Genomic DNA, 18,005 nt, shown 5'->3' on the forward strand with positions numbered 1-18,005 from the left:
ACAGAAAGAGAAATCACTTAAGACATAGATACTTATTTTCTGAAAAAATAACACAATGGGTTTTTCTGTTTGTTTTTTACTTAACGTTTTTCTTTCAAAAGATTTAATCCAATAATGCATATAAAGTGCTCATCACAGTGCCTGATGCATAGTAAGTACTTGATAAACGTTACCTTTTTGAGTGGTTCAAAGCCAGTGCTTTAACCTGCCGCACTGCACTGCCTCCCCATAACAAGGGAGTTATTATTATCCCTTTAACAGGCTGCAGGCAAGAAAACCAATGTCTATCCGGTAAAATGGACTCCTGAAAGCAGAATCGATCATGGAGTGCCATGCTGGGCCACCAGCATCAGCACCATTCCCAAGGGAATGTGTTAGAAATGGAGAGTCTCAGGCCCTGCCCCAGACCCTTTGAATCAGAATCTCCATCTTAACCAGAAACCAGGTGAGCCGTGCGCACATTAAAGTCTGGGGAGCCCTGGTGTGTAAGATATGGTCCTGTGGTCAAGGGCCTGAGACTCTCAGTGGAGGAGTCGAGATAGATACACAAATTAGCAATGGATTTTGACATTAAGTACTCTAGGACTTTAAAGGTGAAGACTTGATGTGGACCTAGAAAAAGGGAAGATTTTGGTGAGTTGGACAGGAAAATGTGGGCAAAAAGCTTTGTATTGGGGACGCTTCTTGGGCAAATCACTTGACCTCACTTCTTTCTCCTTCTGTTAAATCTTTGACACTCTAGGATTCTGTAAGCTAAGGTAAGGAGAATTAGGATGGTAGGAATGAAGTGGAATGAGCACCTGTCACACCTCTGGGCACCTGTGGGCCTGGGGAGCGAGAAGTCCCACCTGAGTAGAGGAGGGGGTTGGGTGCTGCTGAGGCCAACAAGGCAACAATGTTCAGAAGTGAACTCAAGCGCTTCGCAGTGGCCTGTTGAATGTTCCCCATGGAAACTGGCCCACCTGCCCGTGCATATAACACCTGAGAGAAACTCAGAGCCATTTAATTCCCCAGTGCTGAGTCAGCAGTCACAGGCCTCAAAGGTGATTGATGAAGAAAAGCCTGGATTTGCCTCCTTGACTGCAGGAACCTGCAGTGCCTGCCAGTCCTTCCTGTATCTCATCTGGCCAAACTCCCTATCCTTGTCCTTCCTTTCTTTGCCTCTTGCTTCCCTTGATCTTTGGGACCAGAGTCTCTAAAAGTATTAAAGCATTTCACATTGTAGCCAAGCTCACCATCTATTGGTAATAGATTCCTCTGCAAATGGGCTTTTTTGCACATCAGCCAAAAACACACTTCACTGACCATCAACTCTTTAATCTTCTCTGCTTTGGTATATTTCACCAATTACAATCTGAATTTCTGTAAGTGCAATTTCTGCCCCAGAACACTGAAAATGCACCTGCTATTTGCCTGCGGGGCCAGAGACAATGTAGAAAGTATGACAGTAGCAGCCCTCAATGTGCACCACACGTGGCTGAATTTCTACACTGGAACCAAAGATCAAAATAATGGTGAATCATGAGAAGATTAATATTGCTTCAACTTGGAGAGCTTTAGGAAAAAAAGAATGAGACTACATTCATTCAAAATACTGAATTTTGGTTCCAATAATGTTTCCATTTTACACTACAAGCTTATTTTTAAATGTAACACATAATAGTTTCAAACCAAACCGATAACTGTTAGTTCTCTTGCTTTAATATCCATTTCCTTTTGCCAATTTCACATGAGTCAAGCTTCCAGCAGCAAAATTAGAGCCATGTTTGTTTTTCTGCCTTCCAATGTACTGCGTTGGGACACTGAGATTCCATCACTATACGGCCCGCGAAAGATTAATGATCAGAAAATCAGAGTAAAGTTTTAAAATACTCCCACCTTGTGGCAGTTTAGAAATATGACAGCCTAAACAGGACAGTCCTGCTCTGTTTATTTGTCCCTCTGCTTTCCTTCCAGCAATGGAAAAGCACTTGGATGTAGAAAGTTCTAAATCATCTAGGAAGAAATTCCTTTTGAGGAATTCCTGGCTGTCTACCATAAGCTGGACACTGTGCTAGGATCAAGATTCCTTTCGAGGCACTTGGATTTCCGATTGTAAAGTTATGTCCACACATTGCAGCACTCAAACTGCAGGCCATCTTCAGTTGCTTCCAATGGATCTTATGAATGCTTAGTCTCTCCAGCTCCATCACAAAACCCAAAGCACATACTCACTTTGCATACCCTGCCCACCCCACCCTACCAATGAGAACAAAAGATGAATAATTGTTGGCTAACTAGAACTCGTAGAAGGAAATTTTGCCATAATATCACTGATTATAATATTTTCACTTTCACTCAACAGGTATCTATTTAGTGCCTCCCATGTGCTAGGCCTTGTGTGTTGGAACAAGTCAGAATAGATTAATATCTCATGGAATGTACAGTAGTGAGAGAGACAGGCACTGAATGATTTACAACAAGAGTGATGCATGTTATCAACTGGGAAGGGGTGCCATGGGAGCACATAAAAGGAGGGGACATCTAGTCTAGTATTGAGTACAGTGGGTTAAAAGCATGGGCCCTGGGCTTCCCTGGTGGCGCAGTGGTTGAGAATCTGCCTGCCAATGCAGGGGACACAGGTTCGAGCCCTGGTCTGGGAAGATCCCACATGCTGCGGAGCAACTAGGCCCGTGAGCCACAACTACTGAGCCTTCGCGTCTGGAGCCTGTGCTCCGCAACAAGAGAGGCTGCAATAGTGAGAGGCCCGCGCACCGCGATGAAGAGTAAAAGCATGGGCCCTGCAGTCAGGCAGACCTGGGGTGGGATTCTGAAGTCAGCCATTTAACCTTCTTCTGCCTCCGTTTTCTCATCTGTAAAATGGGGATAATAATAATAAGACCTACTCATAGAGTGGTTGTGAGGGTGAAATGAAAAGAAATAGCACAGTATGCATCTGGCTGAACTTGCCTGAAGTCACTGCCCTCAAAGCTGAGAGTTATGTTCTAGAAGCCAGTGAGGATACTTGGGAAGCAGAAATTCCGACATTAACATTTCCTCTTCCTTTGCGTTGCTCTCTTCCCTCAAATAGCAAAGGAAAACACTTCAACGTCCTAGAAGAATCTTCTCTGCACTTTGCATCATTTTTCTGGGCATAAAAATGAGATATGACGTTGTAACCCTCTAGAAACCCCAGGAGCCTCTGACCCAGTATGGTCACACTGAGCCAGTGATCCTCTCTCTAAGGAAGGGCAGCAAGTTTGGAAACGGCCACTGCACATGAGTTAAAACATGGATTGAACACAGCATTGCTATACACCTGTTTTTCTTTAAATATATAGCCCACCAAGCTGTAAAAGGGGCTTTTGGTCGTCCCTAAATTTAACCAGATAAACCAGAACAGCAAGTACTTTAGGAACTAAAACTAAGCATTCCTCCTTAAAAGTGTGAAGCCAGGGACTTCCCTGGCGGTCCAGTGGTTAAGAGGTCACCTTCCAAAGCAGGGGTTGCGGGTTCGATCCCTGGTTGGGAGCTAAGATTCCCACATACCTCAGGGCCCAAAAAACCAAAACATAAAACAGAAGCAATATTGTAACAGACTCAATAAAAACTTAAAAAAAAAAAAGTGTGAAGCCGATCCTCCTTGCTGTCACTGGAAATGATTAGCAGTGTTTAAAAGAATAGAAACACACATATATGAATATTACATTTGATCCTAGCACAGTGTCCAGCTTATGGTAGACAGCCAGTAACGGCCAGTTGAATTGGGATAAATAAATATACTGGGCACACAACGAAGTTGTTTTTATGGATAATTTAAACAGGAAAACTCCAGGATAAGCCTCTCTTTAGAGAAGGTATCTTCTGAAACAATGGTTTTCAACTGGGGGCGATTTTTGATGGTCATGTCTGGGGGAGGAGGAGAGACTACTGTCATCTAGTGGGTCAAAGCCCAGGATCTGCCCAACATTTTACAATGCACATGACGGCCTCACACAATAAAGAACTTGCCAGTCCAAAATGTCAATAACACTGCTATTGAGAAGCCCTGCCCTAAAAACACACACACACTTACATACACATACATATACACACACACACACACACACACACAAAACAACAACAACAAAAACAAAAACCTTAAGGCTTTGTTAGAATATGAAGGAGAATAAATATGGCTCCTTACCTCTGTTGAGGTTATTTTCACTAAACAGTAAAGATGGTTTACAGAAAAATAAACAAAGTACCACCCCTTTTCACTACCACAGCCCTCTGACCTATTCCAATAGTTGGTCAGGAGTTCCTATAGTTTTTACACAGCTGTCATTGTAATGTATCTATTTCACTTTTTAAAATATTGTTTCTAGGGCTTCCCTGGTGGCGCAGTGGTTGAGAATCTGCCTGCCGATGCAGCGGACACGGGTTCGAGCCCTGGTCTGGGAAGATCCCACATGCCGCGGAGCAACTAGGCCCGTGAGCTACAACTACTGAGCCTGCGCGTCTGGAGCCTGTGCTCCGCAACAAGAGAGGCCGCGATAATGAGAGGCCCGTGCACCGCGATGAAGAGTGGCCCCTGCTTGCCACAACTAGAGAAAGCCCTCGCACAGAAACGAAGACCCAACAGAGCCAAAACTAAATAAATAAATAAATTTATTACAAAAAACAATTGTTTCTATACATTTTCCATGTCTCTACATCATCTTTATTGTAAAATTGTCAGGCATTTGAGAAAACCATCGATTTTTTGAAATTAAAAATTTTTTTTTCAAATGTCTGTTTCATGTTCCATTTAGCCCTTAATCTGTTTTTGCTTTCACCTAATGTACAGTGTTATAAGTTCCTCATGTGAAAATTTTTAAAATGGACTTGTCTAGAAAGGAAAACAAAACTTTAGAATATTCTAGAAGCTCTGGAAATGTTGTTACCCAGAATTTTTTCCTTTCCTTCCAGCAGTCTCTTATCAAGTATTCCACAAGCTCAAAGTACAATTACCTAGTCTTTAGTTTGTCCACCAAGTTTTTCTATAGTTAGTCTCATCTCAGTCAAATTTTAAATAATTTTAAACAAAATGAAAAAGAATATTCCTTTGCAGCCCTGCACTTAAAATCTGAAGCATTTTCTCCCCCATAAAAATCCAATGTTGTTCCATGCTCTGCATCCCCATGGGACCTGGCATGAGTCCCCATGGTACCCGGTACGTGGTCTTTCAGCCTCTGTGGTAACTATGGGAAAATGATCAGGTTTAAAAGTGTATTTCCCCTGCTAGACTCTGAGCACCTCAAGGACAGGCAAACTTACTGATCTCTATACCTCCCGTCCCTACCCTGGAGCCTGGCTCACGGTAGATGTCAACAAATATTTGTAGACTATGTAATGACAGGCTGAACACCTACTGAATTGTGGTCAGCATTATAAGGTTTAGCACTTATCTGTCTATGGTATTTTCCTGAGTTCACTTGTGTTCTCTCTAGGTGTTTCAGGTGTCCACTATCTCCAGCCATGTGTAAAAGAATCCAAGGGTGGAAACAACAGTTTATACCTCCATTTTAATTTTTATTGATTACGCATTGGGGAAAGTGCTAGATTAGCCTCCAGGAGAGCAGGATTCTTGTGTCCACAGGATAGAAAACTAGCAAACTAGTCTTTAGATATCTATTCAGTTGTCCCTGACAGGCCATCAAATTAGCCTGGTCTCACAGGTCTAAGGCACAGAAGTGAATTGAGAGACTCTTCAGAAAGCATCCCCAGATGGATCATAGACTTCATCTTCTTTTTCTTTCTTCCTTTCATACTAAAGCATATTGCTTTGAACTATGCTAAGTTTTTGGTTAAATTTTTATTTCCTAGCTTTTCCAAACATATAAATAACATGCAAAATATATCTTAATGGAGAGATAGAGAGGGGAGAGAGAGAGAGAGATCCTAAGTCTGGAGTTTAGTGACTGTACTGGAGGTAAAAAGGAGTAAATTGAGGAGTAATACTGATTCTTGTCATCTGGTGAAACTGAGTACATAAATCACTCAAAACTTTTCTAAAACTCTTCAAGAATATTACATGGGGACATGGGGCAAATGTATTAAGGCTCTTTTTTAAATTTTTAAATTTAATTTTATTTTTGGCTGCGTTGGGTCTTCGTTGCTGCACGTGGGCTTTCTCTAGTTGTGGCAAGCGGGTCTGTTCTTCGTTGCAGTGCTCGGGCTACTCATTGCGGTGGCTTTTCTTGTTGCGGAGCACAGGCTCCGGGTGCAGGGGCTTCAGTAGTTGTGGCTCGCAGGCTCTAAAGCGCAGGCTCAGTAGGTGCGGCACACGGGCTTAGTTGCTCCGCGGCATGTGGGATCTTCCCGGAGCAAGGCTCAAACCCGTGTCCCCGCATTTGCAGGCGGATTCTTAACCACTGCGCTACCAGGGGAGCCCAAGGTAAGATGAGGACTCTTGATCACCATTTCGCTGCTCCATTTGACGGAGAAAATAGGTATACCAAAGACTCAATTAAGAATATTCAGCTGTCTCAGTAAAACCTCAGCCATTCTCCATCTTGATTTACACTAGAATCACCCGAGGAGCTTTAAAGAACAGTGCTGCTTGGGTCCCACCCCCAGAGATTCTATTGTGATTGGTTGGGCATAGGAATTTTTAAAGCACATCAGGTGATTTTAATCTGCAGCCAGCTTGATGTTTGCACTCAAAGGCCCCAACTTAATAAGACTTTTTTTAATGTGTTATTTTTTTATTGGAGTATAATTGCTTTACAATGTTGTGTTAGTTTCTGCTGTACAGTGAAGTGAACCAGGTATATTTATACATATATCCCCTCCCTCTTGGACCTCCCCCACCTCACATCCCACCCATCTAGGTCATCACAGAGCACAGAGCTGAGCTCCTTGTGCTATACAGCAGGTTCCCACTAGCTATCTATTTTACACATGGTGGTGTATTTATGTCAAACTTAATCTCCCAATTCATCCCACCCTCCCCTTCCCCCCACTCCCCACCGTGTTCGCTACTTCTGCCTTTCTATTCCTGCCCTTTAAGATCATCAGTTGCTTACTGTGTTCCTGAAGTAATTTTTAGAAAATCTACTCTTGTACTAACTGCTCTGAGTGGAAGCGTACCTTGGCTTGTTTCCTAATACCCAGGTAACAACACAAAGCATCTAAGGTCAAAGAAAATTTAACTCTTCTGTTAAAACTTATCCAATTGAAGAGCCATTTTTAAAATGAGACTTTCAGTAAGCTGAGTTCTCCCTATGTTAGAGCTTAATTCCTTCTATCTTTCCACTAAATTACTTAATTCCTTGCAAAATGTCTCATCTTTGGTTCTGAAAAGAATTTCTAATTGTCTGAACTATAGGTAAGGTTAAAAATATCCAGCTAGAATCTTTTAAGCTAAATGTAGTATCAGCCATGTCCAGTCACATAAAACTCATCTAATTTCATTCTCCTCCCCATTTGGTGCTAACTAAATGAAAACACAGAGGCTACAAGGAGCTCGAGTTCTTTTTTTTTTTGGTGGGGGGGAGTCTCAACCACCAGACCACCAGGGAAATCCGCCCCCCCACTTTTTTTTTAATTGGCTCTAGTTCTTCTTTACATTCGAATCTTCATTTCTCTAGACCTAAGCATCTAGGTGTAAGCAGTCTCATCATATGATTTGGTCAAAATCAACTTGCAGACATGAACATCGCTGATACCATTTGACAAAGAACACAAACCAGAGAGGTACACAGCTAGGTGGGTCTGATTTTTTTTTTTTTTTTTTTAGGAAATACTTGGTTCTACAGGAATCTAGGATTTGAGGCACTGCACTTCAAAACAAAATACTACTTACATTTTCTAGGAGGCAAACAGCAGCAGGATTCCCATGAAATGCTTTTGCTGTGAATGCATCTACTATGAAAATAGGGAGCTTCATTTTCCTTGCAAGCTGTTTCTGCAAGCTCTCAAAATTGCTGGTAGCCTGCTTTCATGCTTGTTGCTGCAAAATATCAAAAAGTTAATGTTTTACTTGATGTACAGAAGCAACTAGCATTTTCCAGGTACAAAGTCAAGCAATTATTCTAACACACCTACATTTAAAGTGATCCTCTGATTTTAAGCCTCTAAATTGAATTTGTTTTAAAATACTGGATTAATAGAATATTTTTTTTCATAGTGTATATATACTTAACAACATAATCATATTCTTAGAGTAGCCAAAACTACATTAGGCTATGTTTTTAATGAAGTGCATGAAATTTTCAAGGGGCATATATGTTGCTTATAGTTTCCCAATGAATATTACTGCCCTTTTAAAATAATGCATTTTTTCTAATTATAAAAAATATGCCCATTATTGCTTCCCCGGTGGCGCTGTGGTTGAGAATCCTCCTGCCAATGCAGGGGACACGGGTTCGAGCCCTGGTCCGGGAAGATCCCACACGCCGCGGAGCAACTAAGCCCGTGTGCCACAACTACTGAAGCCCGTGCACCTGGAGCCTGTGCTCTGCATGAAGAGAAACCCGCGCACTGCAAAGAAGAGTAGCCCCCGCTCGCCGCAGCTGGAGAAAGCCCGTGCGCAGCAACAAAGACCCAACGCAGCCAAAAATAAATAAATTTATATATTTTTAAAATGCCCATTTTAAAAAGCTTGGAAAATCCAAAAGTGACTCATAACCATGTAAATCAGCAATAACTTTTTTTGGACTTAACATAGTCAAAGGAGCCTCATGCTTTAATTTTGTGTTATTTTATAAATCTGCAGATGGAAACTTTTTAACTCATGATATAGATTTGTTAAAATAAAGCTTTTCATTATAACACTTTCTCTTTACTGAAAACCTGTAAAATATAGAAAAGCAGGGTGGGGAGGGGATCTCCTGTATTCTCATGCCCTACAGAGAGAAATTCTGTTAAACATTCTCAGTGTTTCCTTTGCTTTACTAGAAAGCATGGGTTTTGTCACAGGCATGGAGGGATTCTTCCCTCCCAAAGTTATAGAACTTTTAAAAAATTCAGCAAATTAGGAGGTGCTTTGTTTAAATCTAAAAGAAATTAACCTATCCTAACATGTATTTCTTGTTCTCAAGATTAAGATAAATAACAGTGGGACGCCTTGCTTGTGGCCACACCTGGCACCAGCCCACTAGGCAGCTCCCAGGCCTACAGGTTTCTTTTTCTTTTCTTTGTGTTTATTATACAAGTGTTTTGCTTAACTTTCTTGCCAAATGCCTAATTTTTTCTGCCTTTTTTTTTTAGATATAATTGATGTATTACTTTCAGGTGTACAACATAATGATCTGATATTTTTATATATTGGGAAATGATCTACCACAATCATTAACTACCTAGTTAATCCATCACCATACAAAGTTACAAAAAAAGGCTTTTTTTGTGTGTGATGAAATTTTGAAGGTCTACTCTCTTAACAGCTTTCAAATATGTAATACATTATTGTTAATTATAGTCACCATGCTGTACATGACATTCCCAGGACTTATTTATTTTACAACTGGAAGTTTGTACCTTTTGACTCCCTTCAGTAACTTCAGTAAGGTTGCACCTTTTGCCCTCCAAGCAATAACATTATTAATATTTTAGATATAGTTTTTAATAATTTTTACCCTTTTAACAGTATAGTATGAGTATAAATGCTTCAAAAACATCGTTTTAATAGATTTACAATAGGCTCATGCATATGTTATAAATTTTTTAACCATTTCCCCTTTGGTGAGTATTTATTTCTAATTTTTCACTTGTAAAGATAATGTAGTGATCAAATTTTTTGACTGTAAATCTTGGCCTGCATTTCTGATTCTTTAATTATAATAGATTCCCAAAAACCAAATCCCTGGGTCAAAGTGTACAGACATCTTAACTTACACATACAGTTAAATTTATCTTCAGAAAGAGTGTATCAACTTAGCATATGAGAATGCCCCACCATTGGTGATCTGATAGATTTAAAAATACCTTGAATTTTCATTTGTGTTTCTTGGATTATTCTAACCAGACTGCAAAGAGCATAAAGTCAGAACCTCTTCTTGTTTTTCTTTGCTACTAAAATCTCAGTTTCTAGAACAGTGCCTGACACAATAAATGTTTATTGAATTAAGTAAATAATATACTGAGCGTGCATCACAACTGAACTTTCATACACTGACTGGCAAATACTTAGGGCTTCTCAACATGGTATCATCTGCCAGCCAACATTTCAGTAGCATCACCATTATTGACAGTACATTGCAGTTTGTTGATGTAATTATTTGGAAATTTTATTATAGATTGCCTTTATTATTTTAGAAAAATTGAATAGAGACCAGAAACAAATTAAAGTTCTGACAATGAAGCATAGTTTTCATAAATAGAATTGACACTGTTTCAGAAATCATAGGTCTGCCAAAAGGAGCAAGTTTTCAGCCTCATTGAACTACAGCCCCGTTGGTCTCAGCCATCAGCTATGTGTTCAATTGGATGAGAAAATTTATATTGAAAAGACTGTCTAACTTTTCTATAGAGATCATAAATTACATGTTTATGTTTTTAAAATGTTTCTTCAGATAGTCTTGTTTTCTTGCTCTAATTTGGTACAGAAAAATAAAATTCTACAACTAAGTACTTTATCAGGCTTCTAGAAATACTGCATTGTTTCTCAAGTGAAAACATTCTTTAAAGGGAAAAATTCTCCAAGACTCTAATATCCAATGTCATTTGCCTGTTTGACAACCACCCCTCTCCACCCCACCCCTCCCACACACATACTTGCACTTCTCTTTTTCTAAAAGAACTCTGGTTTTGTTTGGGGAGGCAATGCACCCGGCCCCATCAATGTATCATAAATGGTCTAAGCCAATCTGTATTATTTCATTCTCCTATGCCAGATGCTCCCTCTTCCAGATCCTCTTGCAGCTAGAGATGGCCATAGGACCCATTTAGAGCAAGATTGCTGGAGAGATTCTAGGGACAATCTTTTGCTTTCTGATAAAAGGGGCAGATGGGAAAGGAAAATGGACAGCCTCTTTTTCCCCCTCCTCTTTTTCCTGTCTTGAATATGTTGCTGATGCCTGGAAATGCAACGATCATCTTTTGACCATGAGGTGACAAATATGAAGAGGAAAAGCTAACAAACTAGGTAAGGAAGAAATAGTATAGGTTCTTTACAATGTAGTTAACCTGCTAAGTCAATGTTACACCCTCCTACTTCCAGACTTAGGTAAACAGCAAATATCCTTAAGGTTCAAACTATTGTCAGTCCATGGAGTAGCCAAAATAATGGCCGAAGTAGCCAAAGGTGTCCACATTCTAATTCCAAGAACTTGTTAATGTGCTATGTTGCATGGCAGCAGGGAATTAAGGTTGCATATGGGATTAAGGTTGCTAATCAACTGATTTTTTTTTTTTTAACATTTGAAGGCAGGACTTTTTTTTTTAATTTTATTTTTATCTTTGGCTGCATTGGGTCTTCCTTGCTACGCACGGGTTTTTTCTAGTTGTGGTGAGTGGGGGCTACTCTTCATTGCGGTGCGCGGGCTTCTCATTGTGGTGGCTTCTCTTGTTGCGGAGCATGGGCTCTAGGTGCACAGGCTTCAGTAGTTGCAGTCTGTAGTTGTGGCGCTCGGGCTCTTGGGCATGCGAGCTTCAGTAGTTGTGGCATGTGGCCTCAGTAGTTGTGGCTTGTGGGCTCTAGAGCACAGGCTCAGTAGTTGTGGCGCACGGGCTTAGTTGCTCCGCAGCACGTGGGATCTTCCCAGACCAGGGATCAAACCCGTGTCCCCTGCATTGGCAGGTGGATTCTTTTTTTATTTTTAATTTATTATTTATGGTTGTGTTGGGTCTTCGTTTCTGGGCAAGGGCTTTCTCTAGTTGTGGCAAGCGGGGCCACCCCTCATCGCGTTGCGCGGGCCTCTCACTATCGCGGCCTCTCCCGTTGCGGAGCACAGGCTCCAGACGTGCAGGCTCAGCAATTGTGGCTCATGGGCCCAGCCGCTCCGCGGCACGTGGGATCCTCCCAGACCAGGGCTCGAACCCGTGTGCCCCGCACTAGCAGGCAGACTCTCAACCACTGCGCCACCAGGGAAGCCCGGCAGGTGGACTCTTAACCACTGCACCACCAGGGAAGTTCCAACTGACCTTAAAATAAGATTATTTTGGATTATCCCAGTGGACTCAATGTCACAGGGGTCTTTAAAAGTGGGAGAGGGAGGCAGAAAAGTTCAAGGCAGTGATTTGAACATGCTGTGCTGCTGGGTTAAAGACAGAGGAAGGAGACACAAGCCAAGAAATATAGGTAGCCTCTAGAAATTGAATAAGGTAGGACTTCCCTGGTGGTCCAGTGGTTAAGAATCCGTGCTCCCAATGTAGGGGGCATGGGTTTGATCCCTGGTCAGGGAAGTTCCCCGACCCCATGCCATGGAGCATGGCCACAAAAAAAAAAAAAAAAAAATTGAACAAGGCAAGGAAACAAATTCTCCCCTAGAACCTCTAGAAGGAACAAATCTGGATTAGTTGAGGATGCCATAACAAACCACAGACTGAGTGGCTTAAACAACAGAATTTCTTTTCTCACAATCTGGAGGCTGGGAAGTCCCAGATCAAGATTGATTTTATCTCAGTGAGGCCTATTTTGGATTTGTGACCTTCAGAATTATAAAATAATAAATTTGTGTTATTGTTACTCACTAAATTTGTGATAATTTGTTATAGCAGCAATAGGAAATGAACACAATCCAGTATTCTGTTACTTGCAGCCCAGCAAAATCCTAACTGCTGCACAAATTTCCAAGAACAATAATAATAAATACTTACTGAGCACTTATTATGTGCTAGACATGGTTCTAAGAGCATTTAATCCTCAGAGCATCTCATGAGATAGATCCTTATTATAATCTCCATTTCCATTTTACAGGTGAATAAACAGAGGCTCAGAAATTTTAAGTAACTTGCCCCAGGTCACACATTTAGGCAATGACTAAATTTGAACCCAAATAGTCTAACTCCAGAGTCCATGTTGTCAACCACCATGCCTTAGAATATATCCCAGGACCAGAATTTGAGGAACTCTTACTTAAGGAACTAAAATCTTAGTTCCATGAAATTGTAAACTACCACTGCATAAGAGAAATTTTGTCTTAAGTGTTAAAATACTTTAGACCATCTTTGAAATGAAAACTCAAGAGTTTAAAAATTCTCTTAGAATTTACAGACACTCAAGAATACAAAGGACCCTGGTACAACAAACACTAAATAACTGTACTATGTATGAAAACTAAACAAGATTTCTGATTAAGTAAAAAGAGTTCTTGGTCAAGTGTGAAAATTTCTTAAGCATTTTTATTTGTTCTAGAACAGTGCTTTTCAGATTTTAGCATTCATCAGAATCACCTGTGGGGATGTATTAAAACACAAATTGCTGGACTCCATGCCCAGAATTTTTTATTTCATAAGTTTGAGGTGGGGCCCAAGAATTTACATTTCTAACAAGTTCCCAGGTAATGCTGATGCCATACTTGGAGATTCACTACAAAAAGAGCATGAAGTTTCTAACACCATAAATGTATTAAAACTGTCTTTCTAAAATGTATTTTATAAATTTAATTTTTATTCTCAAAGGGTAGAAAAAGTATTTTTATTCATTTAATTTAATTGATTAATATTCCTGTTTGTGCTCTATGGTAACCAATTATGCTTAACATAGGGTTCACATTAACAATTTAATTTTCAAAAATTACTGTGTATTTCCTAAACACCAGGCACATGCTAGATTTGGGGGATAAAATGATGAACAAGTCACTAACTCTCTGTCAAGGTATTCTCAGTCAGTGAGGAGACCAATGTAAAAATTATAAAATATAAAAGAAAAAGATATAGATACAATGCTTATGAACACAAGGAGAGAGCAATAACTCTGCCCAGGAGACAGTCAGAGGGCGCTCCAGAGATGAGGTGACATTTGAATGGGTCCAAAAACATACACAAAAAAATGTCCAGCAGTTCCATAGGGTGCGAACAGGCATCTTGGGCAGAGTGCATGGATTAATCCCAAGGTAAGCAATTCAGTATGGAAATAGATGTGGCAAGAGGATAGGAGAGGGTGGAGATAAGGCTATAAAGATCTGCTGGAGCCAATGTTCATGATTTGTTCTTTATCTTTGTGGGTTCAGAAATCCAAAGTTCAGTTCAACAGCTACTGTGTGGCAGGCAGACTCCAATGCTAGGCACCAGAGAGAGAAGAGAATCTCATGAATGAGCCATACACCTCTACCCTGAGGATCTAATCTAGAATTTATCTTTGAAGATGTCCTTTTTCTCTCTCTCTCTCTCTCTCCTTAAAATTAATTTTGGTTTCATTCCTATAAGGAAAAAGCAGGCTTAACGTCCCCCTGAATTGCTGAGAGAAAATTTGAGGCAGGTAAAGTTTGAGCAACTTGCCTTTATTTACCCAGTAAATGGGCTTGCACAAATTTTGGCATCCAGTCAAATGGCTGGTCCTCAGGTGCAGCTATCAGGCAGGGCTCTGAGCAACTATCCAGCACTGTGTTTTTCAAATGATCCAAATAATTTAAATTATCCTTCTCTAGTTTCATTGACATTCCGTTTGGACACCTAGAGTGGCTTTACATGTCCCTCAATAATGCCAAGCAAATATGCTGTTAAAAAGAAATAAATTACCCCCAGAGGGTACAAGCTCATAAACCTAAATTCATATGATTTCGAGACTTCCCTGGTGGCGCAGTGGTTAAGAATCTGCCTGCCAATGCTGGGGACACGGGGTCGATCCCTGGCCGGGGAAGATCCCACATGCTGTGGAGCATCCCATGCACCAGAATTACTGAGCCCGCATGCCACAACTACTGAAGCTCGCGTGCCTAGAGCTCGTGCTCCACAAGAGAAGCCACCGCAATGAGAAGCCCGCGCGCCGCAACGAAGAGTAGCCCCCACTCGCCGCCACTAGAGAACGCCCGCGTGCAGCAACGAAGACCCAACGCAGCCAAAAACAAATACATACATTTATAAATTCATATGATTTCTCAACTATTCATACTTCTCTTTTTTAACTCTTTAGTTTTTAATCATCAAATTAGTATATGAATATAAACTTGTTATAAACAATAAAATAGTACGGAAAAAACTAAAATCCCATTTGACAATTCCCTGTCCCACTACCTTCCCCTGAGTTCCACTGGGTTTGTTTTTGAGAACACAGTAGACACCTTCCTGAATTCTAATCTTGGTTCCATTTACCATGTAAATGTAGGGAAATCATAAACCTCCCTTGTTCAAATAGCTTAGTCATTAAACCTGCCCATGGGTATGCCTGGGAACACTGAGGCTTATTTGTCCCTCTGTAACTGTCTTAGCTTGTTTACAGTCTCCTGTGGCTACAGACAACAGAAAGTTGATTTCTGTTATTCTGTAGCTGTTAGCATAAAAGAATCCACTTAGCTTTTGCTTATGACTACTGCCTCAAAACAAGGATACTCATTAATAAATGCCAGTTTAGTTCTTTGAAAATGTAAATACTTACTAATTGAGCACTGACTGGCGTTCAAAGTGTACTTGAACACTGTCTACTTACTGGTGAAAAGAAAATGAGTATAAAAAAGAGCTACAAATTATAAGTAAAATAAGTTTTTAAATAAAAATTTGGAAGAAAATCTATTTTTAAATTAGTTTCATTTAGCTACTAAGACCATATATATATATATATATATATATATATATATATATATACACACACATACACACATACACACACACACATATATATGGCATTCAGTTACTTTGTGTTTACTTTTACCCATATTTCCTAGACTTAACAGAAGCTCTAAACACTTCCTTTGTTCAAATATTTTTAGACTCGTTCTGATTTCTTCAACTACATTTATGTTTAAATACCCACTGTTTTGGATGGAAATTTTTCACTTTTCTGTTAAAGTTTACATTTCTCATCTTATCATCATCACTTACCATTTATCAACCAAATTATTGTCCCCCCCTTCCTCTCCCCACTGGTAACCACTAGTTTGTTCTCTATATTTGTGAGTCTGATTCTTTTTTGTTATATTCACTAGTTTGTTCTATTTTTTAGATTCCACATATAAGCGATAACTTTGTCTGACTTATTTGTCTTTGTCTGATTTATTTCACTTAGCATAATACCCTCCAAGTCCACCCACATAGTTGCAAATGGCAAAACTTCATTCTTTTTTATGACTGAGTAGTATTCCATTGTATAAATATACCATATCTTCTTTATCCATTCATCTGTTGATGGACACTTAGGTGGCTTCCATATTTTGCCAATTGTAAATAATGCTGCTATGAATGCTGAGGTGCATGTATCTCTTCAAATTAGCATTTTTGGTTTTTTTCAGATACATACCCAGAAGTTGAATTGCTGAGTCATATGGTAGTTCTATTTCTAGTTTTTTGAGAAACCTCCATACTGTTTCCCACAGTGGCTGCACCAATTTACATTCCCACCAACAGTGTATGAGGGTTCCCTTTTCTCCACATCCTTGCCAACATTTGCTATTTGTATTCTTTTTGATAATAGCTATATACATATGTTCTTTATAGATATTCATATTCATATATATATAATATCTAGTTAACACAAAAGCAAGCAGTAATGGAGGAATAGAGAAACAATAAAGACATGACATATAGAAAACAAATAGCAAAATGGCAGACTTAAACCCCACCTTAATTACATTAAATGTAAATGGACTAAATTCACATCAAAGGGATTTTTTTTAAAAGACATGATCTAACTATATGCTTTCTATAAGAGACAAACTTTAAATTCAAAGACACAAATAGGTTGAAAGTAAAAAAATGGGGAAAAGATATGCCATGCAAAGTATAACCAAAAGAGAGCTGGAGTGACTATACTAATAACAAACAAAATAGACTTTAAGACAATATTTGTTACTAGAGACAAAGAATGACATTTTATAATGATAAAAGTATCAATCTATCTGGAATATATGACAGTTATAAACGTATATGCACCTAACAACAGAACCCCAAAACACATGAAGCAAAAACTGACAGAATAGAAGAAATAGACAAATCAACAATAATAGTTGGAGACTTCAATGCCTAGTTTCAATAATGGATAGAACAACTAGACAGAGGATCAACAAGAAGATTTAACAACACTGTAAACCAACTAGACCTATCAGACATCTCTAGTACACCCCACAATAGCAGTAAACAGCACATCCTTCTCAAGTGCACATGAAGCATTCTCCAAAATAGACCATATGTTAGGTAGCCCATAAAACAAGTCTCAATAAATTTAAAGGCCTGGAATCATACAAAGTGTGTCCTTCAACCACAATGGAATAAAATTACATTTTAATAACAAAAGAAAAAGGAAATTTGGGAAATGTGGAAACTAAACAACCTTCTCCAATAATAAAAGGAAGTGAAGCTCCCTGGAGAAATGGCCGATTCTAGGGCCAGGGTAAAGAAAATACCAGATGAGCCTGCAGCATCTTCTAGTACCAGAAAGTAAGGCAGTCTCAAAAAATAAAAAGGATAGGGGCATGTCAAAGGGATATAGAAGCCAATCTGAAAGTGCTCCCAGTGGCCTAAGCAAGAACAATTTGAGCAACAAAATTAGTAATGTAGTAGTAGATTATAACCCAAAGTACAAAATGAATATCCGTGAGTCTGTACTGACATATATAAAAGATGAAAGAATGAAAGAAAGAAAAACCTTACAGAATAATATCAAATAATTTATCTAGCTACTCTCTCTTCCAGGAGATGGAGTTTATTTATTTATATAAATTTATTTATTTATTTTTGGCTGCGTTGGGTCTTCGCTGCTGCACGCAGGCTTTCTCTAGTTGCAGAGAGTGGGGGCTACTCTTGGTCGACGTGCGCGGACTTCTCCTTGCAGTGGCTTCCAGGAGATGGAGTTTAAATACCCCTTTAGTGTGGGTGCACTCAGTGACTTGTTTCCAAAAGAGTAGACCATAGGAAGAGGATAAAAAGCAACTTCACAGTGGAGAAATCTGGCAAACACTACCTCACCCAGG

General features: G+C 39.6%; 1 protein-coding gene across 10 annotated transcripts in view; it reads right to left on the minus strand.

Annotated features, from left to right (window-relative positions):
* PBLD (phenazine biosynthesis like protein domain containing) overlaps positions 1 to 18,005 on the minus strand; it is a 55,245-nt gene that overhangs the window by 26,239 nt on the left and 11,001 nt on the right. For all 10 annotated transcript variants that reach the window (XR_014249323.1, XR_014249324.1, XM_082408653.1 and 7 more), the window contains one exon: positions 7,808 to 7,954. Coding sequence is in view for 8 of the 10 variants with exons in the window: in XM_082408653.1 (XP_082264779.1) it covers positions 7,808 to 7,891 (84 nt within the window). In the remaining 2 variants the exon portion in view is untranslated. The remainder of the gene's footprint in view (positions 1 to 7,807; positions 7,955 to 18,005) is intronic.

This window comes from Balaenoptera borealis (assembly GCF_965194805.1).
Source record: "Balaenoptera borealis genome assembly, chromosome: 10".
NCBI lineage: Eukaryota > Metazoa > Chordata > Mammalia > Artiodactyla > Balaenopteridae > Balaenoptera > Balaenoptera borealis.